General features: G+C 34.1%; 2 protein-coding genes, 1 long non-coding RNA gene and 1 other non-coding gene across 4 annotated transcripts; 3 read left to right on the forward strand and 1 right to left on the reverse strand.

Annotated features, from left to right (window-relative positions):
- The first annotated feature begins 623 nt into the window (after positions 1-623).
- LOC140810093 (28 kDa ribonucleoprotein, chloroplastic-like) lies at positions 624-3822 on the forward strand. Its single transcript, XM_073167901.1, has 4 exons — positions 624-1180; positions 1339-1440; positions 3012-3293; positions 3434-3822. The coding sequence occupies exons 1-4, from the start codon at positions 767-769 to the stop codon at positions 3500-3502; spliced, it is 867 nt and encodes a 288-aa protein (XP_073024002.1). The 5' UTR covers positions 624-766; the 3' UTR covers positions 3503-3822.
- A 1024-nt stretch (positions 3823-4846) lies between these two features.
- Positions 4847-7063, forward strand: LOC140808701 (leucine-rich repeat receptor-like serine/threonine/tyrosine-protein kinase SOBIR1). The gene is given in 2 exon segments (XM_073165877.1): positions 4847-5589; positions 5592-7063. Coding segments are annotated over 2 exon segments (1896 nt in total). The 5' UTR covers positions 4847-4961; the 3' UTR covers positions 6860-7063.
- Positions 7064-9760: 2697 nt separating this feature from the next.
- Positions 9761-9832, forward strand: TRNAT-UGU (transfer RNA threonine (anticodon UGU)). Its single transcript has one exon. It is a non-coding gene; the product is annotated as a tRNA-Thr (tRNA).
- A 2012-nt stretch (positions 9833-11844) lies between these two features.
- On the reverse strand, positions 11845-13671 carry LOC140810739 (uncharacterized). The gene is made up of 2 exons (XR_012113282.1): positions 13373-13671; positions 11845-13068 (listed from the first exon to the last, which is right to left on the reverse strand). It is a non-coding gene; the product is annotated as an uncharacterized lncRNA (long non-coding RNA).
- Positions 13672-24529: the final 10858 nt, after the last annotated feature.

Raw genomic sequence — 24529 nt, forward strand, 5'->3', positions numbered from 1 at the left:
TATTTGATGGGGCGGTGAAATGAGAGAACGATAGGGTTTAAGTTTTTTATATATATTGAGGGCAATTAAGTCATTTGTGGTGTTTTTTATCATTAGATTAAAATTATCACATGTCATATAAGGGATACATTACCCTTGTATAAAATTATTTATCACGGGCTCATGATATTATCATGTGCTTTCTAAAAAGGTACCAAACATGTCAGTCCATCTCTTATCTCATGTACCAAACTATACCTAAGTATTACATAATATAGAAATTTATTTAATAATATTATAAATTGCTACAGAATTTATTTAAATTGTAAATAATATCGCACAAATAATAATATTATAAATTGCTACAAAATTTATTAAAATTGTAAAGAATATCGCACAAATAATTTTTGCATGTTTGTAAGAATATAATATATCATACAAAATCATAAAATTATTTTACAACTAAAATTAAAATTTATCCCTTAGATTAAATTAAACACTTTGATGGTTAAATAATGGTTTTTAAAATACAAATAATGTATATTGAAAATTAATAAATTTAACAATCACCCCCACAAAAAAATTTGCTTTAAAATAAAAATAAATAAATTATTAGATTTATTTGAAGTATTATGATTAAGAAATTTTATATATCCTCCCGCCGGCCATGGATCTTGCCGCCACTACTCGGTGCCCCCTCGTCTCTTCTATACCAACCCCTTCCTCCGTTTACACATACTGAAAAACACTGTCTTCCGCAGCTAAAGCTATACCCAAGCCTTTGTCAATGGCTACAAACGGCTGTTTAATTTCAAGTCCAGCGCACTTCACCTCAAAAAAAGCTTGGGATTCACGTTTTTCTCTTACACCGACTTTGAAACCCATAAAGCTTCGATTATCTTGCTCGTATTTTTCGTCTATTTCAAGCCCTTTAAAGATCTCTTTCAAAAGGAAAGAACCTATTTTGAAATTTTATGTGATTACTGCTCAGCAAGAAGAGAACAACCCGGTGTTTCTAGAAGAAGAGGGACAAGGGTTTAAGGAGGATTCTTATTGGGAAGCACCTGCGGATGAAGAGAGTTATGGGTCCGTGGAGTTATCCGAGGAGGCTAAAGTGTACGTGGGGAATTTTCCGTATGATGTGGATGGTGAAAAATTGGCTCAACTTTTTGGTCAGGCTGGTGTTGTTGAGATTGCTGAGGTAATTCGATGATTTCTGAGCATCAAAAATTTGATCTTTGCGTGATTTTGGGCGCAATGGCTGATGATCTTTTATGGGTTTTGAGTTTTAAATGTTTATATAATTTTGTATGATAAAATGATGGGATATCTTATGGGTTAATGATTTATCGACTTCAGGTTATATATAATAGGGAAACTGACCAGAGTAGAGGTTTTGGGTTTGTTACAATGAGTACTGTGAAAGAAGCCGAGAAGGCTGTGGAAATGTTCCATCGTTATGTAAGTTTTCTGAATGTCCCTGTATGCGATGGTTAAATATAATAGGATGGTTTAATTTTTGAATGGATCAGGCAGGGTAATTGTCTTTTTTAAGATCTTGTTCACCATACGAGGGTTCATAGGTTTCTATATCTGCCCTTTTGAGCTGCAAAACGTGGGGTGCTTGGAATAGTTTTCAATAGAAACTGCTTAAGAAGAATTAACTCCTGCAATGCATCCTTAATGGGGCAGGTATAATCCAATCATGGTCCAGCATTTGGATTTTAATATCCTTCTTGCTAGTAGAGATCATCTAGTATTTTAGATTGTAGTGTCAAAAATGGCAGACAGAGATGGTGACGATTGGTTATATAATATTTGGCTGACTAATTTAGACGATATTCCATTTGACTATTTTCACATCACATGGTGCTAAACAACCACCCACGCACAGTTGGAGCTCCACACTGTCAATCTAGGTGGAGAACTTTCTCTTGAATGCTTCATGGCAAATAATTGAACAACATTTCACCTGACTATGTATGCTATCCATTAAGATTTCATAATTTTTTTAATGCTCGTAATCTGTTAACATTTGACATATCTTCCTGTTTAAAACGTTTTTCTCAAGATGTTCAGCAAGGCGTGAGAGCTGATGAGTATCTCGCATCATGTTTATACTTGACATGTGTGGCTTGTGTCAGAATTTAGTGGTGTTTATTTATATCGAAGAGAAGAAACAGAAATAATTGTGTATTATTGATGTATAAATAATGAAATACCAACCTCTGTATTGGCCTAGATATTGATTCTAAACGGATATAAATCAAACTAAAATATAATGTAGTTGGTAGAATCTTGATGCAGTATTGATGTTTTACCTCTTTACAATTGTTGCGAGCTATTTGATTTAATTTTCCCTATGTTCTAATCATCTACTGTATCATTCAATGTTCCCATTGATGTGACTGGCCATTGCCTTTTAGTGCATCACTTGTAGTGATTGCCAGCAATATGTCAACTTTTTAAAGCAATAAGAGTTTTAGAATCAATATTTGTAGCTGCAAATGCTGCATTATTTGAGTAGCAGAGACGTCATTTTTCATCGTATATATCCTGCGTGATTTAGGAAATTGTTCTAAATACCAGTAGTCACCCATACATTGATCTTCTGTTTTCGGCTTAATCTGAATAAATCACAGTTAGTAGAAAGGTTAGCGCTCTGAGATACACATAAATCATGGGGCTCCCCAAAGTCACGTCGCCAATTGAAATTAAGTGAAGCAAACTAATAAATAATATTTTGAATTTAAATATGACTAGAAAAGCCTATAATTTTGTATCTAATCTTGATTACTTATCATTGAACAACAATAATGTAAACATTCATTAGTGTACAAGCAAATGTGAACAATTACATTGTACTTCATTTCAAAATACACAATTTCTTTCAAAGCACGCTTCATGGCCTAGGCTTGCACCTTTACATGGCACTAAGTGCACTTACTGCTCCTTGAACTTTTGGAACACCACATATGAAATTTTAGTTTTATTTTCTCTTTCTGTTGTTGATCTTTCCCTCATCTCAACAGGATTTTAATGGCAGACTCTTAAGTGTTAGCAAAGCTACTCCAATAGGATCACACCCTGAACGTAGCCCTCGAAGATTTGAAGACAATTACAAAATATATGTGGGTAACTTGCCTTGGAGCGTGGATGACTCACGTCTCAAACAGGTTTTCATTGAGCATGGCAAAGTGATAAACGCTCGAGTAGTGTGTGACAGGGAAACTGGAAGATCCCGTGGTTTTGGCTTTATAACTATGTCGAGTGAATCTGAAATGAATGATGCCATTGCCAACCTTGATGGACAGGTAACCCCTTTTCTAACTTTTTCCAGTTGAAATGCACACTCACTTCTGAAAAATCAATAGACCCTTTTTTGCTCACTCGTTTTTTGATTGCAAGTAGCTGTAAGCTTGTTAATATCACCATCGATGCTGTGTTACTGCAGAGTTTGGATGGGAGGACAATTAAAGTGAATGTAGCTGACGAAAGACCAAGGCGTAGCAGCAGTTTTTGATTTGATCAAGACACGCACAAGTCGCGTGTTTCATGATTATTTTTGGTAAGAAGTTTGCTTCCGTTATTTCCGACGAAATTTTGCTCGTGTGTGTCTCGTCAAAAGCTTGTTATACTGTGTTTTCTTTGGAGTTTTTCTTTGGAGGAATGTTTTCGGAGTTTACTAGGTTTTTTACTTCTTATATAGCCTGCCTCCTAGGGATGTTATTTCTCTAGTAACAACCCAATATAGCATTATAGCTACAGGTCGGTTCGGGCACTTATCTAGCCAGCTTACGGTGATAAATAAATTAAAAAAATTCTAATCAATTATTTATTTATTTTTTTGGTTTACAGAAATTTTGTTTAGCTTAATTAATTCGTCATTATTTCTTTCTCGTTTGGATTCATAAATTTCAAATATATTTTTGTAATTTTTGATAAATGTATCATAAGTTTCAAATCTGTTTCATAAAATTTATATAGTGTTTTATGTAATCGTGATTGATTTTAAGTATGTTCTAAAACAAGGATATTTGAAACTGGAATGTAAATAAGTCATATATGAATATAATATCTAATATTTATTGTTTTATTGTTAATAATAAAATTATAATCGAACTTCATAAATCATATGTAACCTAAATATATACAACACTTTTAAATAATTATTCGGTTTATTTTGGACCAAAGCTAACTAGATTCGATTATGGGACGTTATAAATAATATTTTCTCACAAGACAATTTTTCCGAGTATAATAAATAGGAAATTGCTATTAAATATATTATTAAGTTTAAACAAAAAATTTGTTTTAAAAATAAAACATTATATCGTGGACCGAATTAATTAACAAATGTATAAATTTTAACAAAAGTAAGTAATACGTATACATCACAAACCGTGATTACTCCTCAGATATTTCGAAACCAAAAGGAACATAAATTAAATAAGAAAAAAAATTCCTTTATATACATTAAAGTGAAATGATATTTAAATTAAAATATTCCAATATATAATACTAAATTACGCATGCCATAAGATTTCACTATACGTTAAATTAAGCCTGATATTACATGCACAACTAAATTTATACAATACAAAAAATTCAATATAAAAATTATATGTATCGATATTTCATTATATAGTAATAAAATCTCACGATTATAAATATATTTTGATATATATTTAATATTATTTTTAAATTAAATATAACCAGCAATATCCAGGGTCAGAAAAGGAAATTTAAAGGTCTACGGGCGACCAGGAAATTTGGAGTTTGGAATTGGACCCCACAACGCACATGTGTTTCCACACGGCAATGGAAATAATTTCATTAAAAAAAAGAAAAAGAAATAGCAAAGACTTGTCTGTTTTCCAAGTCCACTCTTGTGTGCCATTAATAAACACCACACATCTAAGGCAGTTCAAAAAATCCTCCTCCACCACTCTGCTCTTCCCCGCCGGTGGCCTCCGCCGTAAATGAAAATGGCTTTAGCTCGTATACGTTTCAGCTTCTCGATCCTATATTTATTCATGATTGTTCTCCTTGTTCAGTCAAGATTGAATCTTCACCCTCCTGATCATGCTGCTGTCCTGCTTATCCGCAGAGATTTCGGCATCCGCACTCCTGCGGAGAGGAATCCGTGTGATTCCGCCGGGATATTCTGCGAAAGAAGAATCTTCAACAATTCATATGTGCTCAGAATCACTAGTCTTGTCTTTGAATCCCAACAGCTGAAAGGAATAGTCTCTCCTGCAATAGGGCAGCTCTCTGAGCTGAAAGAGCTTTCCTTAAAAGACAACCACTTTTTTGGCCAAATCCCATTTCAAATTACTCAATGCCAAAAACTTGAAGTCCTAAATATCGCCCAAAATGGGTTTTCTGGCGAAATCCCGCATGGATTATCATCATTGGTCCGCCTCCGGGTCCTCGACTTGTCATCAAACAAGTTCACCGGCAATCTGAAATTCTTGAAGCACTTTCCTAACATGGAAAAGCTCAATCTTGCTGATAATATGTTCGCTGGAAAAATACCTGTTTCTTTGAGATCCTTTCGGAATCTCCGATTCGTTAACTTCTCTGGGAACAGTTTACTTGAGGTTCCATTGCCATTGATGATCAAGTGGAGGATTTCTCCACAGAATTTACTGAAGAGAGAATCTCGATGCCGAAACGTTACATGTTTGCAGAAAAATCTAATCAAACAAATTCAGCCATGGGACCTTCTTCGAGTCAAGCATCTGCCCTATCTCCCAGGGCAGCAGTGGCACCTCACAAGGACAAGAAAAACAGAAGGAAGGTAGTGGGTTGGATTCTTGGATTCCTGGCTGGAACTTTAGTTGGAAGTTTTTCTGGATTGGTGTTCTCTTTGCTTTATAAGCTGATCATGTTCTTGATAAAAGGGCGTGGAAAGGACACAAGCTTGAAAATCTTCAGCCCCATGATCAAGAATCCTGAGGACCTAGCTTTCCTGCAAAAAGAAGATGGATTAGCCTCACTCGAAATAATAGGAAGAGGTGGATGTGGTGAAGTGTACAAAGCTGTTCTACCTGGAAGTGATGGAAAAGAAATCGCCATTAAAAAGGTATCCCACAACCCCACAGACTCGGAGGAGCTCACAGACGAAGACAGCAAGCTTTTGGACAAAAAAATGCGCCAAATCCGGTCAGAAATTCAAACTGTTGGCCAAATCAGGCACAAGAATTTGCTCCCCCTCTTAGCCTACATGCCACGGCCCAATTGCCATTTTCTCGTGTACGAGTACATGAAAAATGGAAGCATACTAGACTACATCCAAGACGTGTCTCGAGGAAAGAGACAATTAGATTGGCCGGCCAGATTCAAGATTGCATTAGGTATCGTTTCAGGCCTAGAGTACCTCCACATGAACCACACTTCTCGGATAATTCACAGAGATTTGAAGCCCGCAAATGTCCTCCTGGACGACGAAATGGAAGCCCGGATCTCAGATTTCGGCCTTGCAAAAGCAGTACCCGATTATAATACTCATGTCACGACTTCAAACGTGGCCGGAACCGCTGGTTACATCGCCCCGGAGTATCACCAGACGTTCAAGTTCACGGATAAATGTGATATCTACAGCTTCGGGGTTCTGCTCGGTGGGCTGGTGACTGGAAAATTGCCATCCGATGAGTTTTTCCAGCACACCGAGGAGCTTGGTTTGGTGAAATGGATGAGAACCGTGATGACTTCTGAAGACCCAAAGAGGGCGATTGATCCAAATCTTATGGGGAACGGGTATGAGGAGCAGATGCTGTTGGTTCTGAAAGTCGCTTGCTTTTGCACACTCGATAATCCCAAAGAAAGGCCTAATAGCAAGGATGCCAGATGCATGTTATCTCAGATCAAGCATTGATTTTGCAAGAAATAACAATTAGTGGGAATCTTCTGTTAATCGATGAACGATGAATGGCTTGTACCTTTATCGATGCATTTGCAATTTTTTTTGTTATAATTTACAGAGCGATTAGCTTCGTTTCCCAAAATCCTATAGATTGTAAAATATCAATGTGATTTTCAAGGTCGTGCTTATGAAAGCTCACTTCAGTTTCCCTACAAAGTTTTTTGTATATGAAATATAACTTTATATCAAGTATCTCTTTGTATAAGGTACTGAACAAAGTTGATTCTACATTAAACCCTGAAAACACTTCCGAGTGGCCATACCACTACCAGTTTGTCTAAATTCACACGTACCGCATGCTTTTCAGGTCCACGATGCACAAACAGCGAGCGGAGACTAAAATGAAAGCAGTGTTATGGACACTACAAGATTAAGGTTCAAAAGCAAAATAGGAGAACACACTTGTACAAGATTAGTATCTAGTTTCAAATCTTTCCATTAAAACTACTTGAAGAGAAGTGTGAGTGCTAAAGCTTGCACTACAATTTTTCGAGGCCAACAATGTTATCCTATGGTGGACAGTAAAGCTAATGTAGTCACACTATGATGCATAAAAAGCTAACGCTGTCTCAGGAATCACCCTTTCCTTAGCCAAAAACTGCAGAAATTGAACCATGGAACGCCACTTCACCCGCTTTCAAATCTCAATGCTGACATGACAATAAATTTTGAGCATCAGGCGCAGATGCAAGGCTGACAGAGTCATAATCATCAATTCGGCATCTCAAAAGCTATAAATACATAAAGTGATGCCTTAGAAACCACATATCAATCTGTGTAGTTTGAGCTCTCAATAAAATTCAAGAATTTACATCGAGGAATGAAACTTACTTTTTATCTATTGTACATGAGATCATTTGGAGAATTCATTAAAACAAGTATCGATCTATAACGTACGTTAAAAATCTAAAAGTAGTTGTGGAAGTATCCTCTCTAAATGCGTTGCTTCTATTTTAGGAGAACCCTCAATTTCAGCAATGGCAGAAGCACGTTGAATAGCCTCTACAGAGAGCAGAGAAAAACTATTAAAAGTGTTTAATTTAAAGAAAACAAATACTACAGCATTGGAGAGCTGATTAATGAATATCAACGTGCAGGTATTTTCTAAGAAAAATAGATTGAAAAAGATGTTTTTTCACGAAATGTCAAACCTGTAACAAAAATCCGGAGTAGTTCACAGCTCAGCTTCAATGCATGTGGGTTTGCTGCATTTCATCCCAAAGCAGAAGCAAATTACTATTATTCGGTAGTTAGTAACGACGGTATCAAAGTCTGTATGAGACAGGGCTTAAAAGACGAACCCCGACTGGTAGCAGTACGAAATGAGGAAATATGTAAAAAAAAAATATTCTAGCAATTAACAGGGCATAGGTTCACATGCTTACCTAAACAGCAGTAAAAACATAATATCTTTGATTACGTACATAAGTCAAATGAAAAATTCTCTGAAAAACTATGGAAAAACGTCTAATTCAAGTCCTCCTTTTCGCTTGACAAATTTGTTTTTTGGCTTGAAATCTTAGTTACAGTCAATACACGGGAAAATATCATTTATCTTGAGAGCATAGAAATTCTACTCGAAGGTTGATTTCTCAATATCTCCTACTTTAATAGTGGAACAAATCCATACCTTCATTAACCACTGCTTCTAGCAACAATAGACAGCAAAGTGCGACTTCCCACAAATAACGGGATCTTGTTACGCCGAAGATTTAACCTTTTAATGACCAAAGGTTTTTAAACTGGATGAACCTTCATAATATACCATTTTCCCGGATAGAAAAACATTGCTTAGCCAAAGACATGTCATGTTAACCACGTCGTTACCCCAGTTTTAACAACAAAATAACCTAATGCTCCTTCAAATAAAACTTGGATTGAACTCTCAAAACCATACCAACTTCGCTACACAAACACCATAAGAAATTCATAGCATGTGTAGAGCAATTTGCAGCATAACATCAGTAACATCAATATTGCTTCGTTGGGGATAATTACATGTCTATAATCCCCCAATATCCAGGCCAAATAACAAAAAAATATGCTAATCCCCTACTGCCTGGCAAATAAACTTCCCTTCGGAGAAGGAAAATTGGAAAATCAATCCAATTGAAAGATTTCTTACCCCCAGTGAACTTTTTCTTAGACGTGCTTGCTCCTACCTAAAGATAATAAAGTAGAGAGATCAAACAACCAATAAAATAGTATTTGAAATTAGTCATTCCTACAAACAAAATTTACATGGTTATTGAATTCAGCATTAGGCCTAATTTAATCAACATGACACCGTAGAGAAACAAGAACGAGAGAAGAATATCAGAAACCGAAATCTAACTACAAACAATAAGGTCGTTAAATTTAAAAATTGAAATATAAAATGAACCTCAGCAGTCCACATTTTGCGAGTTCTCATTCTTATCCCGCTCTGTGCAGCCAAAAAAAATATAATAATTAAAGACCGAAAAGGGCTCTATCAAATGTAGAGTGTTTGAAAAAGGAGAAGGCATGGAAAGAGCATTTGCTTGAAAAATGTGATACCCGCCGCAGTTCTTCTCCAAACGAGCCCGAATATTTCACGAACCAAATCCTGTTTCAAAAGCATTCATAGAAGCTCAGGTCATTCGCATCCTTCCAAACAATCACATAAGAAATTCAATTACTAGTTAAAATCAAAACATAAAAAATGAATAAAAAAATTGGGATTAATTTACAGGATCAAATGTATGTTCCTCCATGGATGATGAATGATGAAATTTGACGAAGGAAGTCGAATCTAACAAAAATCAAAATTGGTAGAACATTTGATTAATTAGATATATTAAATGTCAATGTCAAAGTGTCGGAAACAAAGAGGCCCCTATAGCTCAGTGGTAGAGCGCCAGTCTTGTAAACTGGAGGTCTGTAGTTCGATCCTGCATGGGGGCAATTGATTTTTATTTTATATTTAAAAAATTGACCGTGTCCATTGATTTTTGCAAAAATATTTTCTTGTAAAAAAATATTACTAAACATAAATAATATAAAAAAAAAATTGAGAGAATCTCACGGTAAATTTTGTTAGACGAATCTCTTATTTGAGTCAACTATAAAAAAATATAACTTATCATTTTGAATACGAGGAAAATTGATTCGTCACACAGATAAAAATAAACGAAACGATGACACACAATTTTTATTTTGGTTAAAATTTTGTTAAAGCTTGTGATAAGATGTGAAACACATTCAAATTTGAGTTAAAAGGTGAGATTTTTATGTTATTTTAGAAAACATATAATATATATGCTACAGAAATTAACATTATAATTATTTTGAACTTTCATTTTATATATAAATTTTGTTTTTTTGTTATGAAAAATGCATTAAGAAATATGTCGTTTCAAAAAAATAAAATCTAATAGTTTAATGAAAATATTTTTAAAATAATTATGTCTTTCTCTATTTATGCACGTCCACAAATTCATTTATAATATTTTGAGTAATTAAAGAGATTGTACAATTATAATCAAATGAAAACAAAAGTGGAGCGTACGTATTTAACGGATTTGGATCATCTACTGTGTTGAAAACACAGTATTTGATGCTGTGTATTTTTTACACGAGATGATCACGTGATCATCACACCATACATATGAAATAAATTTAAAAAATTTCAGATTAAACGAAATGATAATGTGATCAGCTCGTGTAAAAACTAGGATCCAAATCCGTATTAACTTTGGGGTCATGCATGCAATTGAAAAGAATAACAAGATCTTTTAGGGGGGTGTATTCAACTTGGGAAATTTATTGACTTTTAATGACTTTTGTAGATTTTAAAAATCTAGAGGTATTCAATCAAGACTTTTGCATACTCTATAGAAGTCTAGTGGTATTCAAAATAGACTTTCATGGAGTTTTAAAAAGTCAAGTGGTATTCAACATTGACTTTTATAAACTCTATAAAAGTCTATAGGTATTCAAATTTTCCATGGACTTTTAATAACTCCATGGAATTCATTGACATACAAACATTAAAGCCTAAGGTACAACTACAAATTGTAAAAAATTGTATTTGGTTCACCCCAAAGATTTGAATGGATTTTTAAAACTTCTAACTCATACACAAGCTATTTATTTTTCTCCGTCGCTTCACAGCACATCTCTTCCTATCTTCTCTCATCTCATCTATTTCTATCATTCTCTTAAATTTTCGAAGTGTATCTCTATATGTATTTTCATCTTTCATTTTCAAAATTTTCATTTTTTGGCTGATTGTTCACGGGAAATTTTGAATTATAGAATTGATTTTGTGATTTTTAATTTATGATTTATACAAATTAATGTAATATTCAATAATAATAAAAGATGATCAAAAAAATGTTGCTTAATTCTTAATAATTAAATAGTCTGGTAACAACCATGATTTTTTAAATTCATTTTAGTATTTTCAATTAATATGTAAGCTATAATATTTTTATACAAAATTATATTCACACAATAATAAATAATATTATTTTCACATGTATTTTATCAATTTAAAAAGAAGGTTACATGTTAATCAATTGATGTATTTTAAAAAATTTACAAACATGTATATAAACCCACATATATACACATGTAAGGATTAAACGATTTAACTTTTAAATAATTAAATTTATTTATTAATATAAATATTGAAAATAATTTCAAATTGAATATGTTATATATGTCAATTAATTATTGGTTCAAAGTAATCAATAAAAAAATCACATGTTATAGTTAAGTACAAAATTTATAAAATTTTATAAAAAAAAATCCACAAAAGTCTATAAAAATCTTGCAAAAAAGTCTACATAAATCTGTTTATAAATCTGTGAGATTCTATAAAAGTCAATAAAAATTTATCAAATCCATAAAAGTCTATCATTTAAAAAAATCATTAAAAATCATCAAAACTCTGAATTGAATACACCCCACTAAATCTTTATCTATAAACGCAGTCCTGACTTTCACGCGAACTTGAAGATCCTCATTTCCCAGGCTCCGTTGCTCCTCTTGTATTTGCTCTGCCGATGAATTCGCATCTTCTCCACAATGGTACAACTCTATCAGCTTAAGCGTCGGAATCTCTCCGATACCAAATGGGATCTCCTCTAACTCCTTGCAATACCAAATAATCAAACTCTCAAGTCTTGGAAAGTGAGAGCTCTCTGCTTCCCAATGGCACTAATCTAAACTCTCCAAAAGCAATAATTTCAACTTTAAAAAACCTCCCTCTTCCGTATTCCACCCTTCCCCGTAGGCGGCTCCTCTCAGTTTCAGCACTTCAAGATTCGGCAAACAACTGATTATGCTCATGTTTTTCCATGGAAGCTTCAACCAATTTAAAGTTAACTTCTTGATTGAATCTGGGAAGGCCTGGTCCCCAAGTAAAATCTTGCCGAAACCTCGGCAACTTAATGATTGGAGTTTTTGGAGATGGACGTACAAGATTGTTCAGATGGTAGTCACGGTACCGTGGGACGGTGATCTTCAGTTTCTTTAGGTTTCGAAGTATTGCGAGGAGATTCTCGTTGTCACAACGGAAGTTTCTTATAGTTTAGAGTGTTTGCAGGTTGTTTAAATAATCTGTCGACCTCCTTAATTCATTTCGGCAGGGGGGATCGGGCAAAATGGCTTCTTCTTCGATCTCAATATGCCTGAGATGTGGCATAAACCATATTACAGATGGAAGAGATACAGGCTCAGCTATCTTATATGATGACACGGCTAAAGTTTGTAGATTCTGTAAAAGATAAATTGAGGGAGGAATCTGAATGATGGGGTTGAAATTAGATCGCTGAATTCTAAAAGAGAGGTGGCGAGAATTAACCAATTTCACAAATGTTTCGTAGGAGCATTCATTTAAATTGTCGCATATCCTCAACAATCTGAAGCAGATAATAAGATCCTTCGTCAAATGGTCGCTCTCTGAGAATAAAGAACGAGTGAATGATGCTGATTTCGCTCTTCTATGGATTTGAGTACTATTGTGAAATCTGTTCTCAGGAATCACAAGGCGTCGTGTGTCGTTTATGCTGGATGGGAGGTTGAGGCTGTAAGGAGTCTGCGTCGAGGAGTAGGCCAAATGAGAGGATGAGGGGGGGCGATCGCCATCTTCTAAATCTCTCTGGTTCGCCAGCAAGTTAATTCCTGAGTCATCTCTGTAAGAAGTAGTGACCCATGTTAGATGAAGAAAAAACTTGTAGGAAATAGTGACGGTCATGGTTTACAACTTTTGATAAAATATGCATATGTCGTCTCAACTTTAGAAAATTGAGATGTGCATGCGTCTCTTCTTTTGACTCTTGGGTTCCCGATAAACTCATCGATGGTACGAGAAACACCTATAAATAGCGGTGATTGAGATCTCTAAACACACATCTCATAAGAACAAAATATATTATCTATAGAGAGTGTGAAGTGCTTATAAGAAGGCTTCAAGCGGAAGTAAATCAGAAAACTTACAAATTCCTCAATGGTCAAAGGTAATGCCCGATCTGCTTCCGTATATTATTTATCATGTTTATAAATGTGTTGAAACATGATTTATGAGAAAAATTCTGACATTTGGTATCAGAGCCGTGATACTTCTGCCTTGAAAATAATTGTTCTTCATTTTTCTGAAATTCATACATAATGAAATGAACTCTTCGGAAATTTGATTCTCAAATTTTGATACGAGAGGAGTAAATTTTTTATTTTTTTTTTTGAAAATCTGGATGAGGCCATGAAGGTCGTGACTTATTTTTCTGAAAGTAGAGAGATTGAAGTCGATGAAATATACAAATGAGCTGCCTTCATATTTCAAACAATTAATATGAATTTAACATATCACGTGAATTCATATGAAGCATTAATGATATGCAAGATTTTTATTATTATAATAATATTTTTTTTAAAAATATGCAAATGAGCTGTCTTCATATTCAAACAATTAATATGAATTCAACATATCACGTTAATTCAAAAGACGAATTAATGGTATGCAAGATGTTTATTATTATAATATTTTTTTAAAAAAATATTATAATAATATATTGTGAAATGAGATATTGGTGGCCATCTTGTTTAATTAAGATTGATTATTGCTAACAAACCCAACCACCATCCAATTGCATTGAGCTACTGTTTGAATAAATTTGAATGCACCATTTTATCCAAATCAAATGTTTTTATTAAGGATGTGGTTCTTGGTATTGATTGTCAAATTTGAGATGTTTTTCCCCTAATTTGAAGAAATAATATTAATAATAATAAATTTTAATTTGGGAATTAGCTTCTCAAGTTTCAAGTCATGAAATTTTCAATACATATTTACAAATTAATTTTGCATGTTATATCAAATATTATAGATATTTATTTATTTGATATGGACACACAAATTTAATATTTTTTTTGCATTTATTTTTGAAGTTTTTAAATGCAAATTGTATTGAAAAATGTTTTGATAAATCAAGAATCACATTATGTTCATATTAAATTATATTGAGTTGTTTATAATTTAAAAAATGTGAATATAAAGTTATTTAATTAAAAAATTTGACTTATAAAGATTCACATAAATGTGGATAATTAAAGTGAATAATAATAATAAGGTGACATGAGAAACATGATCTGAGGGAATTCTTCATAGATTGGTTTAAACTGCCTTGACTAGCCACTGGTCTCCGTGATGAAAGTTGTTTTGTCTAGGAGTTAGGTAATTAAAGGACCTTAGCCCAATTTATCTTTCCTGAGAGCATTATTGAAAAGTGTTGATTGCGTTACTAAATAATATAAAGCATTAATTAAAGCCAAAATTTTGTTCAGTAAACCGTATAATTTTAAATAATTGTAAAATAGTCACAACATCCTTAATAATGAAAAATTATGTATTAAGTGGATTTGGATCACATAATGGACATCAATTATAATTAATTATATAAATATAATAAATTTTACTTCACATGGATTTTTGTTATAGTTATATAACTAATTATCTTAAAATATCAAAATTATATTTTTCTTAATTTACCGACAGGAGTTAAGAGAAAATATATTTCGAAAGTTTTATCATAAAGTTTCAGAAAAATCTTATTGAATTAAAATTTTAACCTACTGGGAAATTTTATGATACTACATTTTTTAAAAAAAAACATGATTTACATTGGTAAAACATGATATTACTGCAAAATTTTAAAAATAATAAGCATATAATATTTTTATACAATTATGCAACCTGCGAGTTTTTCTGATATGAAATGTGACATTCCCGAACTGAAGGGTGATAATTATAAAATATGAAAAGAAATAATTCTTTTTCAATTAGGGTGGATGAATATTGATTATGCTATACGGAAAGACGAGTAATCTGCTATTACTGAAATCAACATTCCAAATGATGTTGATCTTTATGAACAATTAGAGCGATCTAATCGACTCTGCGTAATGTTCACAAAGACCAAAATCTCTGCTGGATGTATGGTTCTGTCGATCAGCATAATAATGTCACAGAATTACTGAAGGCTATTGATAAACAATTTCAGTCTTCAGATAAGGCACTTGTCAGCACTCTAATTATGAAATTCTCTTCATTAAGGCTCACCAGTGTCAGAGGTGTGTGAGAGCACATAATGAAAATGCGGGACATCGGCTCGACTAAAGACACTTGAAGTAGGAAATGTCAGAAACTTTTTTGTGTACTACATTTTATACACTCTTCTACAACAATATGGACCTTCCAAATTTCTTACAACACATATAAGGATAAATGATCAATCAATGAATTAATGACTATGTGTGTTCAAGAGGAAGTAAGGTTGTTGATGGAAACAAGTGATGATGTATTTATAATTACACAAGGAAAGTATAATAAGCAAGCCAAAGTCAAAGAAAAAGGGAAAGGAATAATTCCACTCCAACCTGACATCAAGAAAGAATTCAAGTGTTTCTTCTGTAAAAGACGTGACACATGAAGAAAGATTGCAATAAATTTAAGGATTGGCTTGAAAAAAAAGGCTATTCATATTTCATTTGTTTGTTATGAATCTAATATGGTTGATATGATTTATAACACATGCTGGATTGATTCTGGATCTACTATCCATGTTACAAATACCTTGCAGGGTATGCAAAGCCTAAGAAAACCTCAAGGAAATGAGCAGAACATCTATTCAGGAAACAAGATGTCTTCGCATGTGGAGGCTATTGGGACTTTACTGCCTTATATTGGATAGTGGTTTTATTTAAATTGGAAAATACATTTTATTTTCCTAGTTTTTCTAGGAATTTAATTTCGGTTTCAAATCTTGTACCCCTTGGTTATTCATTTCGGTTGTTGGATAAATCAATAAATTTATTTTTATAAATCAAATATTGTTAGAAATGGTACAATGTTTGATGGTCTTGTCTTCATTTCTTTACAAAATAATAACACCACTATGCATGTTCTTAGAGGTATTAAAAGATGTGTTATAAATGAATATTCCTCTATATTGTGGCACAGAAGATTGAGACACATCTCCATAGAGAAGATTAGTGAATGATGGAGTACTTAGCACTTTAGATTTTACTGATTTTGAGACTTACGTGGACTGCATAAAGGGAAAGCAGACCAATAAGTCTAAAAATGGTGCCAAGAGAATTACATAAATATTAGAAATCATACATTCAGATATTTGTTGTCTAGATATGGACATGAAAAGTCCGAAATATTTCATCTCTTTCATTGATGATTACTCACGATATATGTATATCTACATGCTTCATAACAAAAACGAAGCACTAGAAGTCTTTAAGGTTTTTAAGACTGGAGTGGAGAAGTAATGTGGAAAACAAATTAAGATCGTGAGAACTGATAGAGATGAAGAATATTACGGTAGATATGCTGAGAATGCACATGCACTTGGTCCGTTTGCGAAGTTTCTCCAGGAACATGAGATTGTTGACCAATACACTATGCCTGGTTCTTCTGACCAGAATGGCGTAGCTAAGAGGAGAAATCGAACATTATTGGACATGGTGGGGAGTATGTTTAGTAGCTCCAAACTTCCTAAATCCTTGTGGATTTAAGCTCTTAAGACAGCTGTGTATATATGAAACCGAGTTCCAACTAATGCTGTCCAAAGACGCCATTTGAATTATTTAAAGGTTGGAAACCGAGTTTGCAACATATATGCATTTGGGGTTGTCCTTCATAAATAAGAGTTTACAACCCATATGAAAAAGTATGGACCCAAGAACTATAATTGGATATTTAATCGGGTATGCCGAAAAATCCAAAGTGTATTAATTCTATTGTGCATCTCACAACACTAGAATTGTGGAATCGAGAAATGCAAAATTTCTTGAGAATGATTTGATTAGTGGGAGTGATAATTCAAATGACACAGTTCTTGAGAAATATCACATTAACTCACAACCCTCTAATTCAAATAATAGATTGGTCGGTATTCACATCCCTCGAGATTAAATAAGTGTTAGGCAACCAATTATTGAAATTCCACAAATCCAGTAGATCAAGTTGTTAATGAAGAACAACAAGAAATTATTGATCAACCAAACAACCTAAGAAAATCTACTAGAATAAAAAAAAAAAAAAAGCAGCTATATTTAGTGATTATGTTGTGTATTTACAAGAATCGGATATTAACATTGGATTCGAAAATGATCCTGAAACGTTTTTACAAGCCATGAGTTATAATGAGTCAAAATAATGGTTTAATGCTACGAAAGAAGAGATGAATTCTATAGTATTTAATGGAGTCTGGGATCTGTTCAGTTGCCTTATGGTGTAAAAGCCATTGGATGTAAATGGTCTTCAAACCAAAGAAAGACTCATTAGGCAATATTGAAAGATATAAAGCATGACTTGTAGCTAAATGATTCACTCAGCAGGAAGGAATCGACTATAAAAATATTTTTTTCATGTATCTAAGAAAGATTATGTGAGGCCCGGGGCCGAAGAGGGCGGGGGGTGATTGCCGGTGCCGTCAGTTGCACGGACAATGAGCGGCTCCTGGTAGGCTTCTATCTGGATGGAACATGAATGAACCGACCCACACGAGAATGAGAGGGATTCCGAGACTATTCAATGTAATGGACTGTACAGTTGAAGAGGGCTTAAAAGATTTGATTTGTACTACTTATATCACTGAATGTGCATCTTTTTTTCGGTAGCTCATCACATAAGAACTCCAAAGTTAAGCGTGCTTGACTTGGGGCAATTTTGGGATGGGTGACCTCCTGGGAAGTTTCCTAGGGTGCGTGTGAGTGAGGACATAAGCACGCTGGAAAGATTCGTCTTGGTACAGTGAGGACAGTCATCGAATCTGGGACGTTACAGATTCTCTCCGTATCATTCTAGCATTAGTTGCCACATTTTGACTTAGATTTACAACAAATGGATGTGAAACATCTTTTCTTAACAGAGAACTAGAGGAAGAGGTTTATATGAAACAATCTGAAGGATTCTTCTCTAGTAATGGTGAGCACTTGGAATGTAAGCTTAAGAAAATCTATATATGGATTGAAGCAAGCTTCCCGTCAATGGTATTTAAAATTTCATGATGTTATCTCTTCATTCGTGTTTATAGAGAACTTCATGGATCAATGTATATACCAGAAGGTCAGTGGAAGCAAGATTTGTTTCCTTATTCTATATGTGGATGATATATTACTTGCAACCAATGACAAGGGTTTGTTATATGAGGTGAAACAATTTCTCTATAAAAACTTTGATATGAAGGATATGGGTGATATATCTTATGTCATTGGCATTAAGATACATAGAGACCGAATTAGAGGTATTTTATGTCTGTCTCAAGAAGCTATATCAACAAAGTTTTAGAGAGATATCAGATGAAAGACTGTTCACCAAGTATAGCTCCCATTATGTAAGGAGATAATTTCAATTTAAGCCAATGCCCAAAGAATGATCCAGAGCGGGAACAAATGAAAAGCATTCCTTATGCTTCTGCTGTTGGAAGCTTGATGTATGCTCAGGTTCGCACTATACCTGACATTGCATTTGTTGTTGGGATGTTGGGAATATATAAAAGTAATCCAGGTTTAGACCATTGGAAAGCTGCAAAGAAAGTAATGAGGTACTTTAAAGGGACCAAAGATTATATGCTTATGTTCAGACGAACTGAGAATTTGGAAGTAATTGGCTACTCTGATTCAGACTACGCTTGCTGCATTGATTCACAAAAATCCACTTCAGGGTATATTTTTATGCTAGTTGGTGGAGCTGTATCTTGGAAGAGTGCAAAGCAGACATTGACTGCTACTTCCACTATGGAAACTGAGTTCGTAGCTTGTTGAGGCAATCTCACATGGTGTATGGTTGAAGAGTTTCTTTCGATGCTTAGAATTATGGATTTTATATCTAGGTCATTAAGAATATATTGTGACAATTCAGCTGCTGTTTTTATAGGCTAAAAATACCAAAAGTAGTAGTCGAAGCAAGTACATCGACATTAAGTATTTAGCCATACGAGAACGTGTTAAAGATAATAAATTAATTATCGAGCACATTAGCACTGAATTAATTATTGCAGATCTTTTGACTAAAGGCATGCCACCATTAAAATTTAAGGATCATACAGAAAAATGGGACTTGGTTTCTTTATGTAATTTTGTTGTAAGAACAAATTATTGAAACTATGATGTGATATTTTCTCATATTTATTGTGCACACATTCATTTATTCGAGAAATATCAATAAAGTTGAATATCAAATAAACATAGGGTTTATTCATTAAGTTATACATATTTAAGAATTTTAATATATTGTGATACATAGAAGATAATAATCGTTTTAAGATGACCTATCGTCATGATTCATGTATTTTGTTTTCTCCTATGGTAAATGAGATATATGGGTCAAGTGGTAGAATGTAAGAAAAAGTGACCCATATCAAAAGAAGAAAAAACGTATAGGGAATGGAGACGGTCATTGTATACAACTTTTGACAAAATATGTGTATGCCGCCTCAACTTTTAAAAATTGAGACGCGCATGCGCCTCTTCTTTTAACTCTTGATCTCTCGATAAATTAATCGATGGTATGAAAAACACTTATAAATAGCAGGTGATTGAGGTCCTTAAGCACATAACTCATAAGAACAAAATATTGCATCATCTATAGAGAGCGTGAAGTGGTTAGAAGGCTTCAACTGGAAGGAAATCAGAAAACATACAAATTCCTCGATGGCCGGAGGTAACGCTTGATCTGTTTTCGCATATTATTTATCATGTTTATAAATGTGTTGGAACTTGATTTTTGAAAAAAAATCTGACAATCTTCTGTTATCAGCCGAAAAAAGTTCTCTTTGTGAGCTTCCTTAACACACAAGTCCCTCAAGAGGTCATGGATGCTGCAACTTTTCATTTCAGTATTGAATTTTCGAGCTCCAACCAAGATAAGGTTTCTGTCAATGAGATCCTTTAAATAATCTTCCGCAACCTCTTCCAAGCTTTTAGCCATAATGGGCTTTAGAAAACCCTCGGCAACCCACAATTTGATGAGCTTGGAGACACATATTTCACGGTGTTCTGGAAAAATTCCCATGTAAAGAAAGCATGGTTTTAGATGAACATGCAATTGTTTATAACTTAAGGACAATACGTTCATGCAATGCTCGTCAGCTTCAGAATTTACGATTGAGCTAAGGTGGTGTGCTACATATTCCCAATATTCTCTTGTCATGACAGATTTCGAAAGGAGCCCGCCAACCACAACAATGGCAAGAGGAAGTCCTTGACAGTTTCTCGCAATCTGTTTCCCAATACCCTCTAATTCGATAGAACAACTTTCTTGACCAAATACAATTTGACACAATAATCTCTAACTCTCGTTCGCATCTAAGAAGTTCACTATATAAGGGCTAACTGAGCCCAACCAATGAGCAACATCCAATATCCTAGTCGTCACCATGACTCGACTTCCATTTCCATTGTCTGGTAAAAGCATCTTCACCTTATCCCAGACTTCAATGCTCCAAACATCATCCCTGGCAATCAAATACTTCCGACCCCATAATTCTTTGTACAATTGTTCTCCTAATTGGTCATCTCTTTGTTCATTATTCGAAGTTTGTGTGGTTTCTTGATATTCTTTCTCCAAGTGGTTCCCTAATTTGACGCAGAAGCCTTAGAATAATTTCTCGAACACTATATTCTTGAGAAACAGTAACCCAAGCACGAACATGAAAATGTTGTACGATTAGTGGATTTTCTAAAACACACTACAACAAAAACGGCATACGACAACGGATGATTCATCCGTTGTCGTAGCTTTTTTAAAACTGTTGTAATTGAGGGTTTGGTTGAAAGTCCGTTCAACGACAACGGTTTTTACCCGTTGTGGTAGGTAGAATTTGCGACGGCTTTTGAAAACCGTCCCTAATAATTTTGAGCGACGGTTTTATCATGAACCGTCGCTAATTAGCGACGGTTATGTAAACTGTCGCTAACTTAGCGACGGTTTTATATGCTGACCGTCGCTACAATTAGCGACGGTCTTGTATCATTATTTCCGTCGCTAAATTGTTTCGAAAAATAAAAAACAATCTTTAATAATTTAATAAATCTAAAAGAAACTAAAAATCGAAACTAAAATCGTGTAAGAGAGATACATTTTAAGTATGTGTGTAAGAGAGAAAAATTTTATGTGTTATAAGTAGTGAGAAAAATTTTAAGTGTTGTGTAAAGTGATAAAATTGTGTAAAAGAGAAAAACTTTAATGTTATGAAGTAGTGAGAAAAAGTTTAAGTGTTGTGTGAAGTGATAAAATTGTGTAAGAGAGAAAAAATTTTAAGTATTGTGAGGGAAAAGGGAAAGAAAATGGAGATTTATCGTTCGTCGCTAAAGTAGCAACGGTCTCTGATTCGATAGAACAACTTTCTTGACCAAATACAATTTGACACAATAATCTCCAACTCTCGTTCGCATCTAAGAGGTTCCCTATATAAGGGCTACATGAGCCCAACCGATGAGCCACATCCAATATCCTAGTCGTCACCATGACTCGACTTCCATTTCCATTGTCTGGTAAAAGCATCTTCACCTTATCACAGACTTCAATGCTCCAAACATCATCCATGGCCATCAAATAATTCCGACCCCATAATTCTTTGTACAATTGTTCTCCTAATTGGTCATCTCTTTGTTCATTATTCGAAGTTTGTGTGGTTTCTTGATATTCTTTCTCCAGTGGTTCCCTAATCTGACGCAGAAGCCTTAGAATAATTTCTCGAACACTATATTCTTGAGAAACAGTAACCCAAGCACGAACATGGAAATGTTGTACGATTAGTGGATTTTCGAAAACACACTACAACAAAAACGGCATACGACAACGGATTTATCCATCCGTTGTCGTAGCTTTTTTAAAACTGTTGTAACTGAGGGTGTCGTTGAAAGTCCGTTCAACGACAACGGTTTTTACCCGTTGTGGTAGGTATAATTTGCGACGGCTTTTGAAAACCGTCCCTAATAATTTTTAGCGATGGTTTTATCATTAACCGTCGCTAACTTAGCGACGGTTTTTATATGCTAATCGTCGCTACAATTAGCGACGGTCTTGTATCATTATTTCCGTCGCTAAATTGTTTCGAAAAATAAAAAATATTATTTTAATAATTTAATAAATCTAAAAGAAACTAAAAATCGAAACTAAAATCGTGTAAGAGAGATAAATTTTAAGTGTTATGAAGAAGTGAAAAAAATTTTAAGTGTTGTGTAAAGTGATAAAAATTGTGTAAGAGAGAAAAATTTTATGTGTTATAAAGTAGTGAGAAAAAAATTTAAGTGTTGTGTAAAAAGATAAAATTGTGTAAAAGAGAAAAACTCTAAATGTTATGAAGTAGTGAGAAAAAGTTTAAGTGTTTCGTGAAATGATAAAATTGTGTAATAGAGAAAAAATTTTAAATTTGTGGGGGCAAATGGAAAGAAAATGGAGATATTTATAGATAGTTTGCGCGGTATTTGGTTAAACCGTCGTTAATTTCAAATTAGCGACGGACGATATAATCCGTCGCTAAAGTAGCAACAGTCTCTGATTCGATAGAACAACTTTCTTGACCAAATACAATTGGACACAATAATCTCCAACTCTCGTTCGCATATAAGAAGTTCACTATATAAGGGCTACATGAGCCCAACCGATGAGCCACATCCAATATCCTAGTCGTCACCATGACTCGACTTCCATTTCCATTGTATGTTAAAAGCATCTTCACCTTATCCCAGACTTCAATGCTCCAAACATCATCCATGGCCATCAAATACTTCCGACCCCATAATTCTTTGTACAATTGTTCTCGTAATTGGTCATCTCTTTGTTCATTATTCGAAGTTTGTGTGGTTTCTTGATATTCTTTCTCCAGTGGTTCCCTAATCTGACGCAGAAGACTTAGAATAATTTCTCGGACACTATATTCTTGAGAAACAGTAACCCAAGCACGAACATGGAAATGTTGTACGATTAGTGGATTTTCGAAAACACGCTACAACAAAAACGGCATACGACAACCGTCGCTAAGTTAGCGACGGTTATGTAATGTTGTACGATTAGTGGATTTTCGAAAACACGCTACAACAAAAACGGCATACGACAACCGTCGCTAATTAGCGACGGTTATGTAAACTGTCGCTAACTTAGCGACGGTTTTTATATGCTAACCGTCGCTACAATTAGCGACGGTCTTGTATCATTATTTCCGTCGCTAAATTGTTTCGAAAAATAACAAAAATTCTTTTAATAATTTAATAAATCTAAAAGAAACTAAAATCGAAACTAAAATCGTGTAAGAGAGATAAATTTTAAGTGTTATGAAGAAGTGAGAAAAATTTTATGTGTTATGAAGTAGTGAAAATTTTTTAAGTGTTGTGTAAAGTGATAAAAATTGTGTAATAGAAAAAAAATTTATGTGATATAAACTAGTGAGAAAAATTTTAAGTGTTGTGTAAAGTGATAAAATTGTGTAAAAGAGAAAACTTTAAATGTTATGAAGTAGTGAGAAAAAGTTTAAGTGTTGTGTGAAGTGATAAAATTGTGTAAGAGAGAAAAAATTTTAAGTATTGTGGGGGAAAATGGAAAGAAAATGGAGATATTTATAGATAGTTTGCGCGGTATTTGGTTAAACCTTCGCTAATTTCAAATTAGCGACGAACGATATAATCCGTCGCTAAGTAGCAACGGTCTCTGATTCGATAGAACAACTTTCTTGACCAAATACAATTTGACACAATAATCTCCAACTCTCGTTCGCATCTAAGTAAGTTCACTATATAAGGGCTACATGAGCCCAACCGATGAGCCACATCCAATATCCTAGTCGTCACCATGACTCGACTTCCATTTCCATTGTATGTTAAAAGCATCTTCACCTTATCCCAGACTTCAATGCTCCAAACATCATCCATGGCAATCAAATACTTCCGACCCCATAATTCTTTGTACAATTGTTCTCCTAATTGGTCATCTCTTTGTTCATTATTCGAAGTTTGTGTGGTTTCTTGATATTCTTTCTCCAGTGGTTCCCTAATCTGACGCAGAAGTCTTAGAATAATTTCTCGAACACTATATTCTTGAGAAACAGTAACCCAAGCACGAACATGGAAATGTTGTACGATTAG

The sequence above is a fragment of the Primulina eburnea genome, chromosome 13 (genome assembly GCF_022965805.1).
Source record: "Primulina eburnea isolate SZY01 chromosome 13, ASM2296580v1, whole genome shotgun sequence".
In the NCBI taxonomy this organism is placed as follows: Eukaryota; Viridiplantae; Streptophyta; class Magnoliopsida; order Lamiales; family Gesneriaceae; genus Primulina; species Primulina eburnea.

What these genes read in the sequence shown, in the direction of transcription:
- LOC140810093 (XM_073167901.1), top strand. Translation starts at nt 767, where the DNA reads ATGGCTACAAACGGCTGTTTAATTTCAAGTCCAGCGCACTTCACCTCA. An exon ending in GTGTTGTTGAGATTGCTGAG is followed by an intron (nt 1,181 to 1,338) that starts GTAATTCGATGA and finishes TATCGACTTCAG; the next exon opens with GTTATATATAATAGGGAAAC. An exon ending in TTGCCAACCTTGATGGACAG is followed by an intron (nt 3,294 to 3,433) that starts GTAACCCCTTTT and finishes GTGTTACTGCAG; the next exon opens with AGTTTGGATGGGAGGACAAT.